The 21,467-nt window shown below is 35.7% G+C and overlaps 1 protein-coding gene across 1 annotated transcript in view; it reads left to right on the forward strand.

The window, feature by feature from the left end:
- The window catches only part of AGL (amylo-alpha-1, 6-glucosidase, 4-alpha-glucanotransferase), an 83,256-nt gene that overhangs the window by 17,452 nt on the left and 44,337 nt on the right, over positions 1-21,467 (forward strand). Inside the window, 11 exon segments of the mRNA XM_003990359.6 lie at positions 523-726; positions 9,410-9,591; positions 9,954-10,065; positions 15,060-15,186; positions 15,531-15,633; positions 15,729-15,826; positions 16,728-16,867; positions 17,915-18,102; positions 19,688-19,811; positions 20,624-20,787; positions 21,359-21,460. Of these exon segments, the coding sequence (XP_003990408.3) occupies positions 523-726; positions 9,410-9,591; positions 9,954-10,065; positions 15,060-15,186; positions 15,531-15,633; positions 15,729-15,826; positions 16,728-16,867; positions 17,915-18,102; positions 19,688-19,811; positions 20,624-20,787; positions 21,359-21,460 (1,544 nt within the window).

A 21,467-nucleotide genomic window follows, 5' to 3' on the forward strand; every position in this document is an offset into this window, starting at 1 on the left:
TAATTCAACATTGATTAACTGTCTTCCGTGTGGAAGGTGTGTGCTGCCATACATACTGAAGGGTAATATTTTTTACTTTCAAACTGAATATAATATTAAGAAAGAGATGAGAAACTTACTGACATAACTGAAACAGAACACAAGACAGTGGAACATTAAAAGTAGGAGCAGGACATGCTGATATACTTGTATTTCTCTACATGTAAATATATCCATCCAACAAATATAAATTGAACCCTTAATAGTAACTAGGCACTGTGTACGATTTTTTCAAGTGCATTATTTCACTATCTCTGTCTTATATATGAGGACCCTGATATCCTGAAAGATTTAAGTAGACTTGCTTGACGTCACTTATGGTATAGCTAAGATTTGAACCCTAGTCTTTGATTCCTTTTCTAGTTACATGGTCGCCTTGCTATTTGAAACTACTTAAGGGAAGTCTAAACTTATATTTTGCTTAGTTTTAGTTTGTTTGTTTGTTTTCTTACAGTGGTCTTTGTTTATTTTCTTGCATTGCAGGTTACAACATGATTCATTTTACCCCTTTACAGACTCTTGGACTATCTAGGTCATGCTACTCCCTAGCTAACCAGTTAGAATTCAGTCCTGACTTTTCAAGACCTAATAAAAAGTATACCTGGAATGATGTTGGACAGCTAGTGGAAAAATTGAAAAAGGAATGGAATATTCTTTGTATTACTGACGTTGTCTACAACCATACTGGTATGAGCTTAATTAACTACCTCCATTAATTTTGATGAGAATATTATATTCTGATTATTTTACTTCTTGCTGTTTTATGTAACATAAAATTTGAAAACAATGATATATAGGTGTCCTTCAATTTAAAAATCACTTTATATAGTACCACTTTTTTTCTTTCAGAGAAAATAAGTGTTAGTTGAAGGTATATCAATACGTAGTTATTTTGCATGTGATGATTATAAAAACAGGAGAGTGATCATAGAAGGGACATTTGATCACATATTTAAACTTTCACTATTAATACTTTGCAGACCAACTTGTGAATCCCATACAGCAGCAACTCTGGTACTATAGTATATATTTGAAAAAGCTGAATGACTATTTAAGGAGAAAATTATTGGTAAACTCTTAGAAGTTAAATCTAAAAATTATACCTTTTACATGTTAAAAGGGCTTATTAAAGTTAATCTGTTTGGATCTCAAGATTCTTTACCAGTATACAATTCCATAAAATGTATCAGAACTTCCCAACTGGCGATCCTCAGGGAGATGATTCCTCCTGTCACCTGTCAGACAGCTGGGCCTGGAGAAGCCACTGACCATGATCAGCTTTCAATTTAACGCACTGTACCTTGTGAACATTATCTTCTCTGTGTGCCACAGTGAAAACTTCCTAATATCTTAGAAATCAGTATTCTTCACTTGAAAATTTGACATTATTGATAATTGCTTTAACATCTATAATATTCACATCAAGTTTATCAAAGTACATAATGATATTATATGAGTTTAGGATATGGCATATGCAGCTGTAACAGAGACAAAAATATAGTGACTTAACTCTGAAACTGTATTTATTTTCTATAAAAGATTAGATAGACATCCCAAGACTGCTGTGGTAGCTCAGTGGTTATGGGGAACTAGGTTCTTTCTCTCATGCTGCTCTCTCTCCAATAGTTTGCTTCCAACTCTTAATCAAATATGGCTGCTCCAGTTCCCAGTATCACCTCTACCTAGTGGAAATGAGGAAGGGAAGTCATGACTTTTAAGGGCATGGTCTGGTGTGTGTGTGTGTGTATGTGATATAAGATATATATCTATAATTCCACAATAAATATATGTGATATATATGTGTATATATATATTTTTTTCTCATATTTTATCAGACAGGATTCTGTCTCTTGTCACACCTTGCAATGTAGTCTGTTAGCCATGTGTTCAGCTGAACCTTGGGAATTCTGTTACTAAAGGAACAAAGGGAGAAAAAAATTGGAGTATAGTAACAGTCTCTATTAGAGACTATTTCTGAAGCATTTGAGAGATTCTTTGCAACATAAAAGAAGTAAACTTTGCTTCAGCCTTAAATTGGAAAGTGTTGCAAATTATAATGTGCTTTTTGTGAAATAGGTTTTCATTAAAAAATTACTGTCCAGGGGAGTCGACTTCCAGAGATTGGCAGTGTGAGGGCTTTAGAGTTCTGTACCCAGCAAAACAACTGGTAAAATTATTTTTTAAAAGAACTGTTTAAAGTCTTTGAAAATTGTTCTAAGGGAATTCAGCATATGGAAAAGAATTTATGCAAGAAAATCTCCTAAATCTCAATTAAAGCAGTGATAATCTGTGACATTTGAACCAGGACCTGCTTCTCCCTGCCCCAGTTCAGATGATGATAGATCTACTCCTGGCATGTGCAGGTGGGAACACAAGGTTCCTTTTCTCTCCAGCTCCCAGTTAAATGTGCAGGCTTCCAACATTTCTTATGTCCCTCCCAACTGTAGCACTCTGTTGTAGAAATTCCGTTGTGAGCAAGAGCACCTGAGATGTCTGGGGCTCCCTTCCTTCATCCAGCCCCTACTCATGGAGGGAAAGCTCTACCCCGTGCATGGCAGAGCAAGAATACTGGGCCCTAGTTGCCCTTGTCCCAGTTTGCTTGTGCAGTGGAGCTTCCACACCTAGAGAGGTAAGCCAAAAAAACCAGGTGTGGAGCAGTGACGCAGGTATTCTGCCCAGGGGAAGAGATGTGCCGTAAGAACAGAGTAAGAACGAAATTGACTTTATTGGTACATAGCATGGGACACTGTTGAAAACAATGGAGATTTTGGTGGTAAACAAGAGAAGGCTGGTATCAACTTGAGAGCAACATACTAAACCATAGGCCAGCTAAGTGGTCTAACCGAACGAACCAGAGAAAGAGGCAGCTAAGAACAGCCCTCCAAGAGTCCTACAAGTCTCAAAGACTGGCCTCAGAGACTACCCCTGCCGAGGGGCCCAAATTTAATTGGATCATATTGTGGAGTGATTTATGCTTCAGCATATTATCAAAAATAATAGCACAAAAGAGTAACAGCTAAGTGTGACTCCAGTGGATGCAAGCAGCTTAACAGAGTTCAGGGAAGGAGACAGTTGAGAGAGCCCTGCTAAAAACCACCAACATCCCAGACTGAATGCAGATGGCCAAGGCTGCGCCCTCTAAGCGGCAACATCCATGGCTGCTCACCGTGCGGGAAATAGACTTCACTGAAATAGTACGGCCAAGTTACAAACAAGCAACCAACGAGACCTGGAAGGAATGGGCTCAATATCCAGAGTTGCTGCAATACATTATCTAAATTGCCCAATTTGCAACAAAAAATTGAGACATGCAAAGAAACAGCAAATGTGACCCATACGCAAGAAAAAAGCAAGCGACAGAAATCGCCTTTGCAAAGTCCTAGATGTCATGCTTAGTCAGCATAGAGTTCAAAGCAATTATTATAAATGTATTTAAAGAATTAAAGGAAACCAGCTTATAGCTGTAAAGGAGAGTATATGATAGTATCAAATGGAAAATATAAGTAAATGGAAAATTTTTTTAAATAACAAATGGGAATTCTGGAGTTGAAAAGTAAATTAAAAATTCACTACAGGTGTTCAGTATATTTGAGGTGACAGAGTAAAGGATCAGTGAACAGAGTTTATACATTTTGAAGAACTGAAGAAAAATAAAACTGAACAGAGTTTCAGTAAAATGTGGGCCATGTTGAAGCACACCACATCATAGAAATGAAATGCCGGAAGGAAAAGAAAGAAAGGAATAGAAAAAACACCTCAAGTAATGGCTGAAAACTTCCCCACCTTTAAAATTTGATTAAAAACAAGCAAACAAACATGAATCTACACATCCCAAAGCTCAGTGAACTTTAAGTAACATAGACACAAAAGTAGCCACACTCAATCACATCTTAGTAAAAAAACATTTTAAAGCCAAAGATCCAGGGAATTTTGAAAGTAATGCATACCTTGTTTTATTGTGCTTTACTTTGCTGCAAGTCTATTGATGCCATTTTTCCAACAGCATTTGCTCACTTCTCATGTCTCTGTCACATTTTGGTAATTTTCACAATATTTCAAACTTTTCCTTATTATATTTGTTATGATGATCTGTGATTCGTGATTATGACTTACTGAAAGCTCAGATAATAGCACTTTTTAGTATCAAGGTATTTTTATTTAAGGGATGTACATTGTTTTTTAAAGATATACTGCTATTGCACACTTAATAGACTACAGTATGGTATAAACATAACATTTGGGGGCACCTGGGTGGCTCAGTCAATTGATCATCTGACTCTTAATTTTGGCTCAGGTCATGATCCCAGGGTCATGGGATCAAGCCCCATGTCAGGCTCAAGGCTGAGCATGGATCTCCCTCTACCCTTCTCCCCTGCTTTCTCTCTCTCTCTTTCTCTCTCTCTCTCTTCCTCTCACCCTCCCTCCCTCTTTAAAAAAAATAAATAACTTTTATGTGCATTAGGAAACAACAAAAAAGTTGTTTGACTTGCTTTATTGTGATTTTCACTATATTGCAATGCTCTGGATCCAAATCCACAGTATCTCTGAGGTGTGCCTGTATCTTGAAAGACAGAGGTTGTCAAAGTTATTTGAAAAAACAAGACCCAACCATATGCTGCCTACAGGCAACACACTTTCTTTTTTATCTTTTGAATTATTTATTTATTATTGTTATATCTCCATTGTTAGCAGATCCGATGATAAAATTGACACATGGTTTATGTGTCAATAAATATTTCACTCTTTACACAAAATGCAAGCATTACATTTTTTCACACTTTAGATGCAAAGATACAAATAGGTTGACAGTAAAAAGATAAATAAGACTTATCAAGGGCTGGGAGCTTGTAGGTTCTCTTTCTGCTTGTTCCAGAGACAGCACAGCCTTGGACATACATATGGTCTTCCAGATTGCCAGAGGTGAATGTGATTTTATGTTTAAGCCTGACTTCCCAGTATTTACCCTGGGTCACAGTAGTTTAGTGTTCACTCCATTTTTGGTTAGAGGTTGTGTTTAAGTCCCTTTTGCCAGTGAGTTGTCCTGTGTTGATGGGTCTGTATGGGATTATGGAATGTTTTCAGGTCTTTCCCATGTCCTGTTAGAATTGCTTCTGAGTGGGTGCAGCCTAGTGCACACACCCAGCCTTCTCAACAGTGTTTCCTGTGATCCCAGGAGGGCTGTCCTCTGCTTTCTCTTTCCTTGGCTCTCTCTATTAAATTTCTGTTTTGTTTGCTATGATTTTTTTTTTTTTATATATACCATGGAGTTACCAGTATTCTCTTAACTACTCTCTACCAAGGTCTTCGTTATTTTCAACAACACCTTAGGCATGAAGTTCTTCACTCACTGTTCCAAATAAAGTCAGTCCTTTCAGGCAGAGCCTTTCATCCTCATGAACTGTCTTTCTCCCCAAGCAAAACACTTGTGCTACTGCTCCAGAGCTGGGGATGAGACCACTTTTCCCCAAGTGCCATCTCATTCTGGGGACACTTGAGGCAGGAGATAGCAGTCCCTGGTCTTCTCAGTTGCCCTCTCCATATGGAATCTTCACCCTCCAAGTGAGCTCCAGCTCCCAGGAGGCAGTTGGAGTCCCAGTATTCTTGGCCTCCCGCAGCTGGGTATAACATCCACCCTACAGGTGGGGACTAGGTGGAGAAAGGGAGCCAAGATTTTCTCTGCCTGCCTACTTGGAATGGAGCTTCTACAAAATAGGGTTGGAGGGAGTGAGAAACACAGGCAGCCTGCCTCCCCCAGCGTGAAACTGTAACCCAAGACTGGGAGTTGTGGAAAGGGGGAGTCTCCATGTTGGCCATGCCCTCCCGGAGTAGAGCACCTGGCATACAGCTTCCATAACACGTGGCTGGTTGGGAGAGTTAAGGGAGAAGGTTGTAGTTCACATGCCACAGACTGTTGCTATTCTTGCCAAGATTTGGTAGATTTTCTTAAATAAATGTTTCTCCATATGCTGAAAGCCCTTAGGACAATTTCCAGAGACTGTAAATGATTATATTTTATAATTTTTGCTATTTAAATTGTGGTTTTGCTCCAGAGAATGTCTGCTAAGTTCCTCACTGCACCACTCTAGAAATCCATGTTTCGTTTTTGATTTTGATATATATTAAGATGTAGTTTGGTTTGACCTCTCTTTCAGGTGGAATTAATGTTTAGAATTCCTTCATTTTACAGTTGATTTTGTTTCAAAAAATTGAGATAAGTAACAAAGTTTCAGGATTTTGCCATTTAAAAAATTAGGGTAGCCTTAGTATTCTTAATAAATGAAAATCCTAACTAGATATAATCATCATTACATTTTTCTCCTACATCTTGAATTCTAATAATATGATGATGAATCTAGGGAAATGCAGCTTGATTCATAATTAAATAACTATTAATTTAACTTACTGAGACATCTCTGTTTCTTATACATCCTGTCTCCATCCAAGTGTTTATTATGGATATGAATAAATAATAAGTAAATTATGTACCACATTATTTACTAAATAAATGACTGAAACTAAAAATAATGATTTTTAAACTCTGCAAGGATTGTAATAGTGCTCAGCTGAGTGAATGAGGTATGAACACATTCATCTCAGCAGAAGAACAGAGTGGTTAAGACTGCAGGGTCTGAAGAATCTTGCCCAAGTACTTTCCTGGCTGTATGACTTTGACTGAGTTACTTATCTCTCTGTGCCTCAGTTCTTCCCCTGGTAAAGGAACATAACTGTATGCCCTACATTATTGCTATAGGACATGAGGATTAATAAATTAGTGCATATAGCTGCTTAGAACAGTTCCTGGCATATGGTAGGTATTCAGTAGTTGTTACTACTGTTTGTTTCACGTACATTAACCACTCATGCTTCTCTGTGAATTCGGGGTCATTACTCTATTTCAAAGATGAAACAAAATATGTATAACTTTTATTTGTTTATTTAAAAATTAAAACCCATATTCTTTAATGTTGCAAATACTTGGAATACCTTGCAGAACTCCTCTGGTTCTGATCCTAAACTTACTGATACAAATGAATGATAAGATGTAAGCTCCATCCTTGTACTCTCAGTGTGTTTCTTTTTAGCAATTTCTGAGCCTGGCTTTTATCAGTCTTACCAAAACGACAAATCTTACCAACCATTCAAGATTAGCTATCCAAAGAGGTTGCCTGTGAGGGAACTGAATTTTATTCTGTCAGAATTGTCTCAGCACAATAAAATCAAACAAACAAATAAACAAAAAAACCCACCTCTCTAGAATGAAAAAGCTCCATGAGGACAGGAGCCTTGCTCACTTTTGCCGCATAATATCCATCTCCCAAAACAGTGCCTAAGATATATCACATTTTAAGTGTAGATATATGCAGAGATATGAATGGATTTTGAGTTACTATGCTGTCCTCTGGCAGTGCTACCCATCAAGTGCCTGGGTAGATGTGCCTGGGCCTTGGCCGGAGCTGGACAGGTTTGAGATGTGGGTATTAAGAAGAGTGGCTGTGATGAGGAAGGGCATGTTTAGAGAAAGAGAAGGACTAAGATGTAATAAACCTCCCACGAAGTTTAATAAACATGAGAAGAGGGGCACCTGGGTGACTCAGTCAGTTAAGCATCTGACTCTAGCTCAGGTCACGATCTCATGGTTCGTGGGTTCAAGCCCCACGTCAGGCTCTGTGCTGACAGCTCAGAGCCTGGTTCAGATTCTGTGTCTCCTTGTCTCTGCCCCTCCACCAATTGTGCTCTCTCTCGCTCGCTCTCTCTCTTTCTCTCTCTGAAAAATAAAAATTTAAGAAAAAAAAATGAAGAGAAGGGCCAAAAGAGAGGAGGAAAAATTAAAAAACACCAAGATAATGATACCTTTTGTAAATCAGGGAAGAGGTGTTTTATAAATCAGTGAAGGACTAATCAATAATGGCAGATGTTATAGAGGTTAAACTGATGAAGTTGAGAAAGTAGCACTGAATTTCATGATTAGGAGTCTTAGAGTAATCTCAGTGGAGTGATGGATGCAGAAGCAGATTAAAATGGGAAAAGGAACAAGACTGTGGGGAGACAGTGGAAGCAGATACAGATTGGATTTCCTAGACATTTGATCTTGATATTAACAGACTGCAGAAGTCAGAGAAATAACTGAGTTTGGATAGAATGTGTATTTGTATTTTTAGCCTTAGGGAGATACAATCATATTTAAAGACCCAGAGGAAGAAACCACACCTCCCTCCTCCCCAAAAATACAAGAAGAAATGATTGTATAGGAAAAAAAGGTGTAAGTGACATTTTGAATTCTAAAGATTGGTAGTATATAGAACTAGAGCTTAGGTGAGGCCAAAGAAGGGCCCTCTCATTCAGGAGACTAAAGAAGAGAGGCATCTGGGGAAAAGGGAGATGGATATTCTAGAACCTGTCACCAAGCAGCCTAAACCAGAGTGAAGATTCAGGTAACTTTCTGCTTTAACAAGGACAGTGAACTTGAAATTGGGTGGAAGCCTTGTCTGTCTTGCAGGGAAATATTGTTTTCAGGCTTATAAGGAACATTCCAAAAAATAGTTGACTCAAGGACCATCAAAATGGGCTGAGGACAAGACCCTTCTTAACTCCCACAATAGTAAACATGTTATTAGAAGGGTGTTAATAAGTTAATGTTGCATCTTACAATTAAAAATTCTTACAACAGAAAAAAAAAAGGTATGGTGAAGTGGATGACAGGATACCACAACCAAAAAAAATGTTTTTCAAATTGCAGTATCATAAATTACTGTAAATATTTTAAGTTAATATCAAATATTTAATATAAAACATAACATTAATATGTAATATATAATTTCTATAATATATTTAAATATTGTTTCTAATATATAAGAAAATCAGTGGTGGGGGCACTTGGGTGACTCAATCAGTTAAACGTCCAATCTTGATCACAGCTCAGGTCTTGATCTCAGGGTTGTGAGTTCAAGCCCCGCATTGAGCTCCACGCTAGGCATGAAGCCTACTTGGAAAGAGAGAGAGAGAGAGAGAGAGAGAGAGAGAGAGAGAGAGAGAGAGAGAGAGAGAGAGAGAGAGAGAGAGAGAGAGAGAAAGAAAGAAAGAAAGAAAGAAAGAAAGAAAGAAAGAAAGAAAGAAAGAAAGAAAGAAAGAAAGAAAGAAAGAAAAAGAAAGAAAGGGCAAGCAAAGAAAAGAAAGGGAGAGGGAGAGAGGAAGGAAGAGAGAGGGGAGGGAGGAAGGAAGAAAGAAAGGAGGGAGGGAGGAAGGAAAGGAAGGAAGGAAACGTGGATATTGGATGGTGGATATTGATATTTTATTTCATCTTAAAACTTAACATAGATACCAACTTGAGTTTAATTACAAGATATTCTTTTATGTTTCCTTTTTCTTTAAGCTGCTAATAGTAAATGGATCCACGAACATCCAGAAAGTGCATATAACCTTGTAAATTCTCCACACTTAAAACCTGCCTGGGTCTTAGACAGAGCACTGTGGCATTTATCCTGTGACGTTGCAGAAGGGAAATACAAAGAAAAAGGAGTACCTGCTTTGATTGAAAATGATCATCAAATGAATGTCAGTATGTATAGAGGAGTACCACACTAAAACAGAATAACAGAATTTCTTTTTTTAAATATAATTTGTCAAATTGGCTTACATACAACACCCAGTGCTCATCCCAACAAGGGCCCTCCTCAATGCCCATCACCCATTTTCCCTCTTCCCCACCACTCCCCACCCCCCGTCCACCCTCAGTTTGTTCTCTGTATTTAAGAGTCTCATGTGGTTTGCCTCCCTTCCTCTCTCAGAATAGCAGAATTTCTAAAGTACAAATTAAATATATGGTTGAAAATTACTTAGAGTCTATCTTTATTATGGTAAATATGTTTTGTGAAAAGATTTTGAATATATTTTTTTCAACTATTGAAATTTTTCAGTGCATTCGAAAAATAATTTGGGAGGATATTTTTCCAAGGATTCAACTCTGGGAATTTTTCCAAGTGGACGTTCACAAAGCAGTTGAGCAATTTAGAGGACTTCTTACACAAGGTAAGTGATATACATTAGACTGTTCCTGGCAATTTTAAAAAAATTATTACTCTTAGAGGGATAGCTCTTCTTTTCTAAGGTTAAGACATTATTAAATCTGTTATCATTATATGATATTTGTGTTACTATAAACTGATTGTGGAAGCTGAGAGTTAGCAGAGACATCTAAAGAGTATGTCATAATAATACATAACATAATAATTTCTCTTGGGGACTGTTTCTTACTATTGGTTCCTTAGCACAGTGCTCAGAACATAATAGAGCTCAGTATATGTTTGTTAAATACATGAATGGGAGGGGAGTAGAGCAGATTATTTCAGCTGCCGAAAGCTCAAAACAGGCTTTGAAACAGAGAAATGTAGTGTTCTGTTGGCTAAAGTAGAAATCTTAACTGAGGTAGAAGGGCTTCCAGCTGATGGGGCCCACCATTAAGGCTACCTACCCACTAGTAAGACTGACCCAGATAATAGCAAGGAGCAGATCTTCAGTTCAGGACATAACTAAACTAAAGAAGTGAATCATTGACAAAGGAGGAGAGTAAAAGTCAGGCTCAAAGGGTTTTGAGGAGGCAAATTAGAGAGAAATATCATAAAGATGTATCTACAATTAGTGTAGGACAGCCTAACAGCAAGGATATTGCTGGCTCTTAAAATAAGAAATTCTCTTCCTCATCTAGAATCTAGAGCTAGAATAATACCCAGAAATACTACTTTCAAAGGAGAAGGCAGGGGGCACCTGGGGGGCTCAGTTGGTTGAGCGACTGACTCTTGATTTTAGCTCAGGTCATGATCCCAGGGTCATGCAATCGAGCCCTGCGTCAGACTCTGTGCTGAGAGTGGAGCCTGTGTGGGATTCTCTCTCTGTACCTCTGCCTCTCTTTCCAGCTCACGCTCTCTTTCTCTCTCAAATAAAATAAAATAAAATAAAATAATAGGATAAAATAAAATAAAATAAAATAAAATAAAATAAAATAAAATAAAATAAAATAAAATAAAATAAAATAAAATAAAATAAAATAAAATAAAATAAAATAAAATAAAATAAAAATAAAAATAAAATCAAAATAAAATCCATTTCCTCTTAACACCAAAAAAGGAAAAGTCTGTATTACTTGAGGTCTAGAAACTTAAGGTCAGATTCACACTTCAGCTTTCCCAATTGTGTAACATCTTGATACATGAAATTTTTATATTAACTTTTCTTCATGTTTCATTTTACTAAAAGGCCTCTATCTTCTCTTCCCTCTGATATTTATAAGCTGTATTATTTAAATGCAATAGTGTGTACTCATAGTAAAGAAAAAACAAACAGTACAAAAATACAATTAAAAAAATGTGTGACTTCTTCTCCCTCAGAACTCAATTCTTAGAGGGAACTATGTACAAATTAATAGTTTTTGTGTTTCTTTTCAGACTCTTTTTGAAAGGAATTAAAATCTTATATACATTTTTTTATAATTGTGTATGTATAAATTAAATATATGTTTTATATCTCTTATACACACACAGAAGGCTACAGCTTACAGACTGTTTAAACAGTGAACTTCTTTAGCCTTTTCAATAAATTATTTCCAGTTTTTTCATCATTCTTTCATTCATTTAATACTTATCTTTTGAACCACCTACTACATACTAGGTACTCTTCCCGGCATGAGGATTCAGTGGTGAACACAGCAAGCCCTTACTTTAGTAGAATTTATATCCTTATAAGCAGTATTGTAGAAAATATATCCTTGTATGTGTTTTTACTTATGTGAATAAATCTGCAGAATAAATTGTTAGACACAGAATTTCTGAGTCAAAGAGTTTACAAATTTAATGATAAATTTACAATAGATATTGTCCAGTTGCTTTTCAACACAAGTTGTACCAATTTACATCATCACTAAATATACCCTCACCAACAAGATACCATTAATCTTTATAATCTTTGTCAATTGGACAAAACATTCCTTATTTTAATTTGCAGCTTTTTGCTCATTAGTGAAGTATCTTTTCACGTGTTACTTCACCATTTTTCCATTAATTGTATATGAATGTTCTTTCCTATTTTTCTGTTAGGTTGGGGTTATTTGACATTTTCACATTGACTTATTATTATTGGTGATTCCTTATTATACTGGCCTCACATATGCCCTCCTAGTATGCTGTTGATCCTTTAACTCTTGATTTATGGAGGTATTTTTTTCAGTATAGTCAAATTTGTCAGTCTTGTCTTTTATGGCTTCTGATTTCACATCATGCTGAGAAAAATCCTTCCATCAACATTGCTTTCTTCTAATAATCTTATTTATATTTTACATTTAAATGTTCAATACACCTGTAATTTATTTTTGTATATTATATAAGGTATTTATTTTTATTCAGAAAATGATATTGAATTTATAATCCATCCTTTTTTACTGATTTGTAGTACCACCATAAATCCTTCATAGTGTAGTCATATGCGAAATATATATGGGTTTGTTATCTATACTATTACAGTAATCTTTTATTCACTCTACCAATATTGAAGACTGTTTTATCATTTACACTGATTGTGTAGCTTTTTCTTTTTTTTCAAACACTTCTTGGCAGTTTTCATATGGTTACTCTTTTTTAATTTAATTTAATTTAATTTAATTTAATTTAATTTAATTTTAATTTGTATATAGTGCAACAATGATTTTGGGAGTAGATTCCTTAATGCCCCTTACCCATTTAGCCCATCCCCTCCCCAAACCCCTCCAGTAACCCTCTGTTTGTTCTCCATATTTAAGAGTCTCTTATGTTTTGTACCCCTCCCTGTTTTTATATTATTTTTGCTTCCCTTCCCTTGTGTTCATCTGTTCTGTGTCTTAAAGTCCTCATATGAGTGAAGTCATATGGTATTTGTCTTTCTCTGACTAACTAATTTTGCTTAGCATAATATCCTCCAGTTCCATCCACATAGTTGCAAATGGCAAGATTTCATTCTTTTTGATTGCCAAGTAATACTCCATTGTATATGTATACCACATCTTCTTTATCCATTCATCCATTGATGGACATTTGGGTTCTTTCCATACTTTGGCTGTTGTTGATAGTGCTGCTATAAACATTGGGGTGCATGTGCCCCTTCAAAACAGCATTCCTGTATCCCTTGGATAAATACCTAGTAGTGCCATTGCTGGGTCATAGGGTAGTTCTATTTTTAGTTTTTTGAGGAACCTCCATACTGTTTTCCAGAGTGGCTGCACCAGTTTGCATTTCCACCAGCAGCGCAAAAGAGATCCTCTTTCTCCGCATCCTCGCCAACATCTGTTGTTGTCTGAGTTGTTAATATTAGCCATTCTGCCAGGTGCGAGGTGGTATCTCATGGTGGTTTTGATCTGTATTTCCCTGATGATGAGTGATGTTGAGCATTTTTTCATATGTCGGTTGGCCATCTGAATGTCTTCTTTGGAGAAGTGTCTATTCATGTCTTTTGCCCATTTCTTCACTGGATTATTTGTTTTTTGGGTGTTGAGTTTGATAAGTTCTTTATAGATTTTGGACACTAACCCTTTATCTGATATGTCATTTGCAAATATCTTCTCCCATTCCATCAGTTGCCTTTTAGTTTTGCTGATTATTTCCTTCCCTGTGCAGAAACTTTTTATTTTGAGGAGATCCTGGTAGTTAATTTTTGCTTTTGTTTCCCTTGCCTCTGGAGACATGTTGAGTAAGAAATTGCAGTGGCCAAGGTCAAAGAGGTTTTTGCCTGCTTTCTCCTCGAGGATTTTGATGGCTTCCTGTCTTACATTTAGGTCTTTCACTCATTTTGAGTTTATTTTTGTGTATGGTGTAAGAAAGTGGTCCAGGTTCATTTATCTGCATGTTGCTGTCCAGTTTTCCCAGCACCACTTGCTGAAGAGACTGTCTTTATTCCATCGGATGGATATTCTTCCCTGCTTTGTCAAAGATTAGTTGGCCATATGTTTGTGGGTCCATTTCTGGGTTCTTTATTCTGTTCCATTGATCTGAGTGTCTGTTTTTGTGCCAGTACCATACTTGATGATACAGCTTTGTAATACAGCTTTAAGTCCAGAATTATAATGCCTCCTGTGTTGGTTTCCTTTTTCAAGATTGCTTTGGCTATTTGGGGTCTTTTCTGATTCCATACAAATTTTACGATTGTTTGTTCTAGCTTTGTGAAGAATGCTGGTATTATTTTGATAGGTATTGCTCATATGGTTACTCTTGCAGATGAACCTCAGACACTAGATTTTAAGAATTTATATATATATTTTATCTTATTTTGTGCTTTTATAAGCCACTTCAAGATCTCTTTAGAATAAGCCAGATATTAATTAGTAATTATAAAATCAAGCCCAGTGGGGGCAATCCTGCACAACACCTAATTTACTAAGAACAAGTTCCAGAAAAGGCATGAAAATTCCTCCCACAGAGCAGCATTTATTTACTTTTTAATTTTTAATTTTTATGTAAGGAATATGCTTGTTGGTGAAAAGGAAAAAAGTATAGAAACAACCCTGTGTGCTTCTTTCAGAGAATGTAAAGAAACACTTTTGGATAGAAAGCAGTCTTTGAAGAAAAAGACCTCCTGATATTAGTGTATTTGCTAACACCTAAAAAGAAAACTTGTGCCACCAGCATCCTTAATGCCCTAAAAAATGTGTAGTAGAATAAGTGAATGCCGACTGAAGCAGAAAAGTGGGGAAGTGTTTGAACTGATAGGACTCCCTGCGTTTTTCTTCTTTAATGTTCTTGTCTCTCCATCCCTCCCTTCCCCCCCTCTCCCGCCCCGCCCTCTCTGTGTATATATATATGTGTGAGTATGTGTGTGAGTGTGTGTGTGAATGTGTGTGTGTTAGGTGGTGTTCAGGAAGATGGGGGTAGGAAGGCTGCTTGTGAAATAAACATTTTATTTTCTATGAAAAAATTGTAAATTAAAAATTTGGAATCAGTAATGATTACAATCTCCTTGTGGATATTTGCATTTAAGATATCATCTTTTCTTGCTCTTGCTTTCAGAAAATAGGAAAATAACAACCAAACCTGATCCAAAGAAACACCTTAAGATTATTCAAGATCCTGAATACAGAAGGCTTGGCTGTACTGTAGATATGAACATTGCACTAGCAACTTTCATACCACATGAGTATGTTACGTATTTTTCCTACAAAATAAAGGATGATATTAGTTACAAACCTTCATGGCTAGTATTGCTATTATGCTATTTCTTAGAATCCTGAACAGAAAATTAAATAAATGAATTTGCCATAATTCTACTCCTTCAAATGCCTGATGCTTTCCTCTATTTTCTGTATGCTGGTCCGTGTTCCTATATGTGTACATAAAATTTTTTACAATTGGAAAACTTCTTCAGCTATAATTAAGATCCTGATGAATATATTTAAATATATTCATTCACCCTTGTAAGAAAATGTTTAAATGTAGAATTTTAAAACCAATATTAAGTGTGTATTGCTGTCTCTGATCTAGCAATGGGCCAGCTGCAATTAATGAATGCTGTAACTGGTTCCGCAAGAGAATTGAGGAATTAAATTCAGAGAAGCACCAACTTGTGAACTATCATCAGGAACAGGTTTCACCTACTTTTGAACTACTGATTTTCTTTGAGTGTTAATAATGTGTGCTGTTGTTGGTTTTACTGACATAACCTCATTTAATGTGTTCTAGGCAGTTAATTGCCTCTTGGGAAATGTGTTTTATGAACGACTGGCTGGCCATGGTCCTAAACTAGGACCTGTCACTAGAAAACATCCTTTAGTTACCAGGTATTCCATTTTTGTTTTCTTCTCATTAAAAGTTAAAAATTGAAAATTGTATTTTACTTCTCAGTTTAATCTGAATGCTTCCTTTAATGTGTAACTCCAGTACATTTTTTAACTGAAATGGAAGTTTTGATTTGGTAGCTAGGCTTAATATTAATTAATTTTGTTAGTCCAATGTTTAGAGAAACTATCATCACTATGAACCAATTTATAATCATTTAAAATAATGTTTCTGGAGGACTGTGTACTTACTATAATAAACTCAATGTCAATCAAATTGAACCAGCATTTAGCTCCTTATCTTGTAGGTCATGTGCAGCACAGATTAGGCAACTGAAGTGTAGTAACAGCTTTTACAAAGTAACATCAATACCTCAGTGATTTTCTTAGTAATTTTATGAGGTTTTTCAAGTTATTATTTAAGATGTTAACCAGAGAATGCTATAATGCTAACTGCATTTCTCAAATCTAGTAGATTTACTCAGAAAATCATCTGGGGGCACCTGGGTGGCTCTGTTGGTTAAGTGTTCTACTTTAGCCTAGGTCATGATCTCACTGTTCCCAAATTCAAGCCCCGTGTCAGGCTCTGTGCTGACAGCTCAGAGCCCAGAGCCTGTTTCAGATTCTGTGTCTCCTTCTCTCTCTCTCTCTCTCTCTCTGCCCCTCCCCCACTCTCTATCTCTCTCTCTCTCTCAAAAGTAAATAAACATTTTTGAAAATTTTTTAATAAAAAAAAAGGAAATCTTCTGAAGAGTTTTGACTGTAATGAAGTTTATTTTCTATAGTGTCGAACTAATCTTATTTTATTTGTTAAGGAGGAAGTACTGTATTTTGATAGTACTAATTTAAATTGTTTCCAAAGAGTTTCTCTCTGTGGATTTAATATTTAATTGTATCTCGATAGATATTTTACTTTCCCATTTGAAGAAATGACCCTCTCCGCAGAAGAATCTATGATTCATCACCCAAATAAAGCTTGTTTTCTGATGGCACATAATGGGTGGGTAATGGGAGATGATCCCCTTCGAAACTTTGCTGAACCAGGTATATCATTTTTGTTAACTTCTCTGTGGATAGGGAAAGAAAACTTTATGGCAAGCTCAAAATATAAACTATTTCGTTGACTTTTTTTCCCCACTAGGCTAATGGTTCTTAAAGTATTTCATCACAGAGGTGCCAGAAGTGCATGCAGTTTGAGAGAGAAGAGAAGGGATTGACGAAAAAGATGGGATTCATCTTTTCCTTTCCCCCTTCTTTCCCCTCCTTCTCCTCATATGCTCAACTAGAATGGCTTTTACCTATTTTATATGATGGTTCTGCACAAGGTTTTATTTGGTCAAAAATTTAATCTATTGCATTTTTAAAATACATTTGACACTATTGCTATTACAATTATATTACCTTAAGAGATATTTCATTCAGTAGCCAGAGAGGTATTAAGGTATTTGAATAGCAGTTACACTAAATTCAGCTTTCAGGTTCCCTCTCTCTCCTAGCATTTTATTTTTCTACAGCTGTTTCTTTGCCAGGAAGAATTTTGCTGGGGACCCATCAATATGTTTTTTAACATTTCAGAAGTCTGTTTTAATGACATTAAATTTAATTCAAAAATATCATTTTTTTAAAAAGAATGTACTTTGGGTTTAAGTATCTCTGCATTCTCCTTTCTAGTTATTCTAAGTGAGAAAAGGCCTTCTGCCCTAGGCTGTGGATGTAATGTAACTTATTGCCAACAATGAGTAACAAGGTGGAAAGGCAGGTTTAAATGTTTTTGGTAAAACTCTATCTTCAAAGTGCCTGTGATACTACTGCTACAGTTTTCCTTTCAGAAGCAACTTGAATTTTTGACATTAAGCACACATTTTTAGAAGAGACTGTAACAGAATTTTGGTGGAATAGATGTAAGATATAAAATAATGTTAACTTTGTAAAACTTTATAAATTTAGATGCCGATACCATTTTAGACATAATTTTAACCAATATATGGTTTGTGGTAGAAATAGTGTGATTTAAAAACAGCAGTATTTCCTTGAAGTAATTGTTTTTATTCTATTTCCTGACCCACTGAAAGCAAGCTCCTTTCTTAACAGGTTCAGATGTTTATCTAAGGAGAGAACTTATTTGCTGGGGAGACAGCGTCAAATTACGCTATGGGAATAAACCAGACGACTGTCCTTTTCTCTGGGCGCACATGAAAAAATACACTGAAATAACTGCGACTTATTTCCAGGGAGTGCGTCTTGATAACTGCCACTCGACACCCCTTCACGTAGCTGAGGTACAGAAAAACAATTCATCTGCATTAAAAAAAAAGAAATGTAGTGTTCTTTCCTTGCTTTCCTTAAATAAAACATGCAAAAACGTGTTTCCTTTTGCTAGTTAGACACTGGCATTGAGTTGGTGGGAGTATTTCGCACTTTGTCATAATTTCACAATTGTAACAGAATCTTTTGATGCAGTTGTTATGGAATACTGGGCTATAAAATGTTTGATAGGTTAATATTTTTATTTTAATTTAGGGAAGTAGATCATATTGTCTCTGATAATATATACATAACCATACTGTCATGCATATTGTTAACATATTATTACTATTTTATTATTAACTTTAAATAATATTTTAGTGGTATATAAATTTCAATTTGTCTTATCCTTGTTATTCTTAGTTTGCTTTTAATATATTAATAGACACTGTGAAGTCACCTGTTACATATTATTATTTAAGCACTAACATTACAGCATATTGAAGCTAGTTTTAGCCTCTTTCAATCAATTTGTAATTAATTATTTATAAAAGTGTAAGTGTAAACATAAAGGTTGTTTATCCCTCTTCAGGCTTTTTTACAGAAACTGAAACAGTGCCAAAATTTATAGCATTATCTTCTACCTAATACAGCTTTGAAAACACTTAAAATTTTCATCCCGTTTATAAGACCTTTGATAGCTTCCCAGTGACAACTTACTATTCTTTCGGAATGTGTGCATATCTGGAAAATACCTATTATTCTAAAGCCGTATTATAATGAATATGCTTCAAGTCCTATGATGAAAAATTGACTTGATTTGGAAGACTTTAGTGAACATTAGTTAAGATGGTAGCACATTTTTTAGCTCCAAAAACTAGCAGAGGTCTTTTTCTTATTGACTTTTAGCAACAGCCATATATACATATTTCTAAGGTTGTTATTACGACAAAACAGAAAATTAAAACTCAGTTTCCTTAATTTTGAGTTACAAAATCCTCTAGGATTTTACTTGTTAGCTGATAGAATTTCAGTTATTTTGTTAACCTTTTTACAAATGTTACATGAAAAAAATTGGAATTGATTTAATTTCTGATTAAGATTTTACTACCATCTGTAGGAAAAGCTAGCTTTAGTATGGTTCGTCAGACCTAATCTTTGCAATAGCTAAATGATTCACCATCAGGGAATTTCCTAATAATGGCTTAGTCAGCTGCCTGAAAATTAATAGTCTGGTTAGAGTATTAAAAACAAATGCACATAAAACAGGGGGAAAGCCTAGCAGAATCACAGCAGTATGGTTTACGTTTTTTAATGTGACACTAACATTTTTCTTCTTCCTTTTTTTGCCCCCCTTGTGTTTCTATATCTTTGCAAAATCTAATCTTCCTTTTTAACTGTTTTCTATTTATAAATTCTCTTGTTTCCTCTGTGTATTGGTCCGTTTTATGTTTTCTTACATGTGTACAATTAAATTTATTTGGAAATTCCTCTTGGATTTCCATTTTGTCTTGCTCCATGATATTTTCCTATGTCAAATCCATGCCTAGTTCTGCCTCCTTTCCTTCCCCACTACTCGCTTTTCTCTTTGTGCTACATGTGTGACTGTGCTTTTTGCAGTACATGTTGGATGCTGCTAGGAAATTGCAACCCAATTTGTATGTAGTAGCTGAACTGTTCACGGGAAGCGAAGACCTGGACAATGTCTTTGTTACTAGACTGGGCATTAGCTCCCTAATAAGAGGTAGGCTTGTTGACGTGTATTTCCCATCTGAAACTTTAGTTTTTGTTCAAGTAGATTAAAGGCATTTAATAGCTTTACATACAATGTTTAGTAACTTCCAACATAGTTAATGTTCTTTTAAATACTCTATACAAAATTTTCTGTAACTCAGTCTGTTTTTATTAGGAAAAATTTCCACTTTGGGGAAAAATATCTCATTAAAAATTTTTTTCAATGTTTATTTATTTATTTTGAGAGAGGGAGACAGAGTGCAAGCAGGGGAGGGGCAGAGAGAGAGGGAGACAGAATCTGAAGCAGGCTCCAGGCTCAGAGCTGTCAGCACAGAGCCTAACGTGGAGCTCAAACTGGTGACCCGTGAGATCATGAGTTGAACCCAAGTCGGAGGCTTAACCAACTGAGCCACCCAGGCACCCCCAAAATATCTCATTTTTAAATTGAAAGACCAGTAGGATGAATTGATGACTCGTGAACAAAAGTATTTTTTTGTTTTTGAAAATCTACAAATCTGTTTTTCATCTCCTACTTGGATAGATGATATAATCTTAGGTTTTTTCCCATAGATTTTATATAACCAACATCCTAATAAACAACATGTGTTCCCTTTTACCTACATAAGCCTTTTCTTCGGCTAAGTTATAGAGAAGACTTTTTTGTCACTTAAAGTAATAGACATTTGTTTAAATGTTTAAAGTAGTTTTATTTTTTATAATATTTATGTGGCCTTTGTTTGGAAAGTTAGTTATGATAAGAAACCTAACCTCTTCTGGACAATAATAATGAAGATTGTTAAAATATTTTGTAATGCTTTGCAGAGGCAATGAGTGCATATAATAGCCATGAAGAAGGGAGGTTAGTTTATAGATATGGAGGAGAACCTGTTGGATCCTTTGTTCAGCCTTGTCTGAGGCCTTTAATGCCGGCTATTGCACATGCCCTGTTCATGGATATTACCCATGATAATGAGTGTCCTATTGTGGTAAGCATCTAATCTCTTTCTTGTGTTTACTTATTTTGCTAAATTCATATAGAATTTAAGAAATGTAATGGATCAACATAGAAAAAAAAGAGAGAGAGAGAGAGACACTAACCATAAAAGAGACTCAAGTATAGAGAACAAACTGAGGGTTGCTGGAGAGGAGGTAGGTGGGGGCATGGGCTAAATGAAATGGGTGATGGGTATTATGGAGGGCACTTGTGATGAGCACTGGGTGTTGTATGTACGTGATGAATCACTCAGTTCTACACCTGAAACTAATGTTACACACTGGCTGTTAACTAACTGGAATTTAAATAAAAACTTGAAAAAGGAAAAATCAATAAATAAATGTTTTGATACTTAGTTCTCTGATACTTAGTGGCAATAATATCTACATACTTCAGAATCATGTCTTAGATTTATAAGTGATTGTGGTACATAGTTTTTTAATGTTTTATTTGTTTTAAAGCATATGAATGTCTTATAGTGTGTAACTATGTATCCTTTACTTCACTTTGCATTTAAAAGAAAATAAACTTGGTTGTTTTTTTGTTTGTTTATTGTTCTCTAGCATAGGTCAGAATATGATGCTCTCCCGAGTACCACGATTGTTTCTATGGCATGTTGTGCTAGTGGAAGTACTAAAGGCTATGATGAATTAGTGCCTCATCAGGTGTGTT

This window comes from Felis catus, chromosome C1 (genome assembly GCF_018350175.1).
Source record: "Felis catus isolate Fca126 chromosome C1, F.catus_Fca126_mat1.0, whole genome shotgun sequence".
Classification (NCBI taxonomy): domain Eukaryota; kingdom Metazoa; phylum Chordata; class Mammalia; order Carnivora; family Felidae; genus Felis; species Felis catus.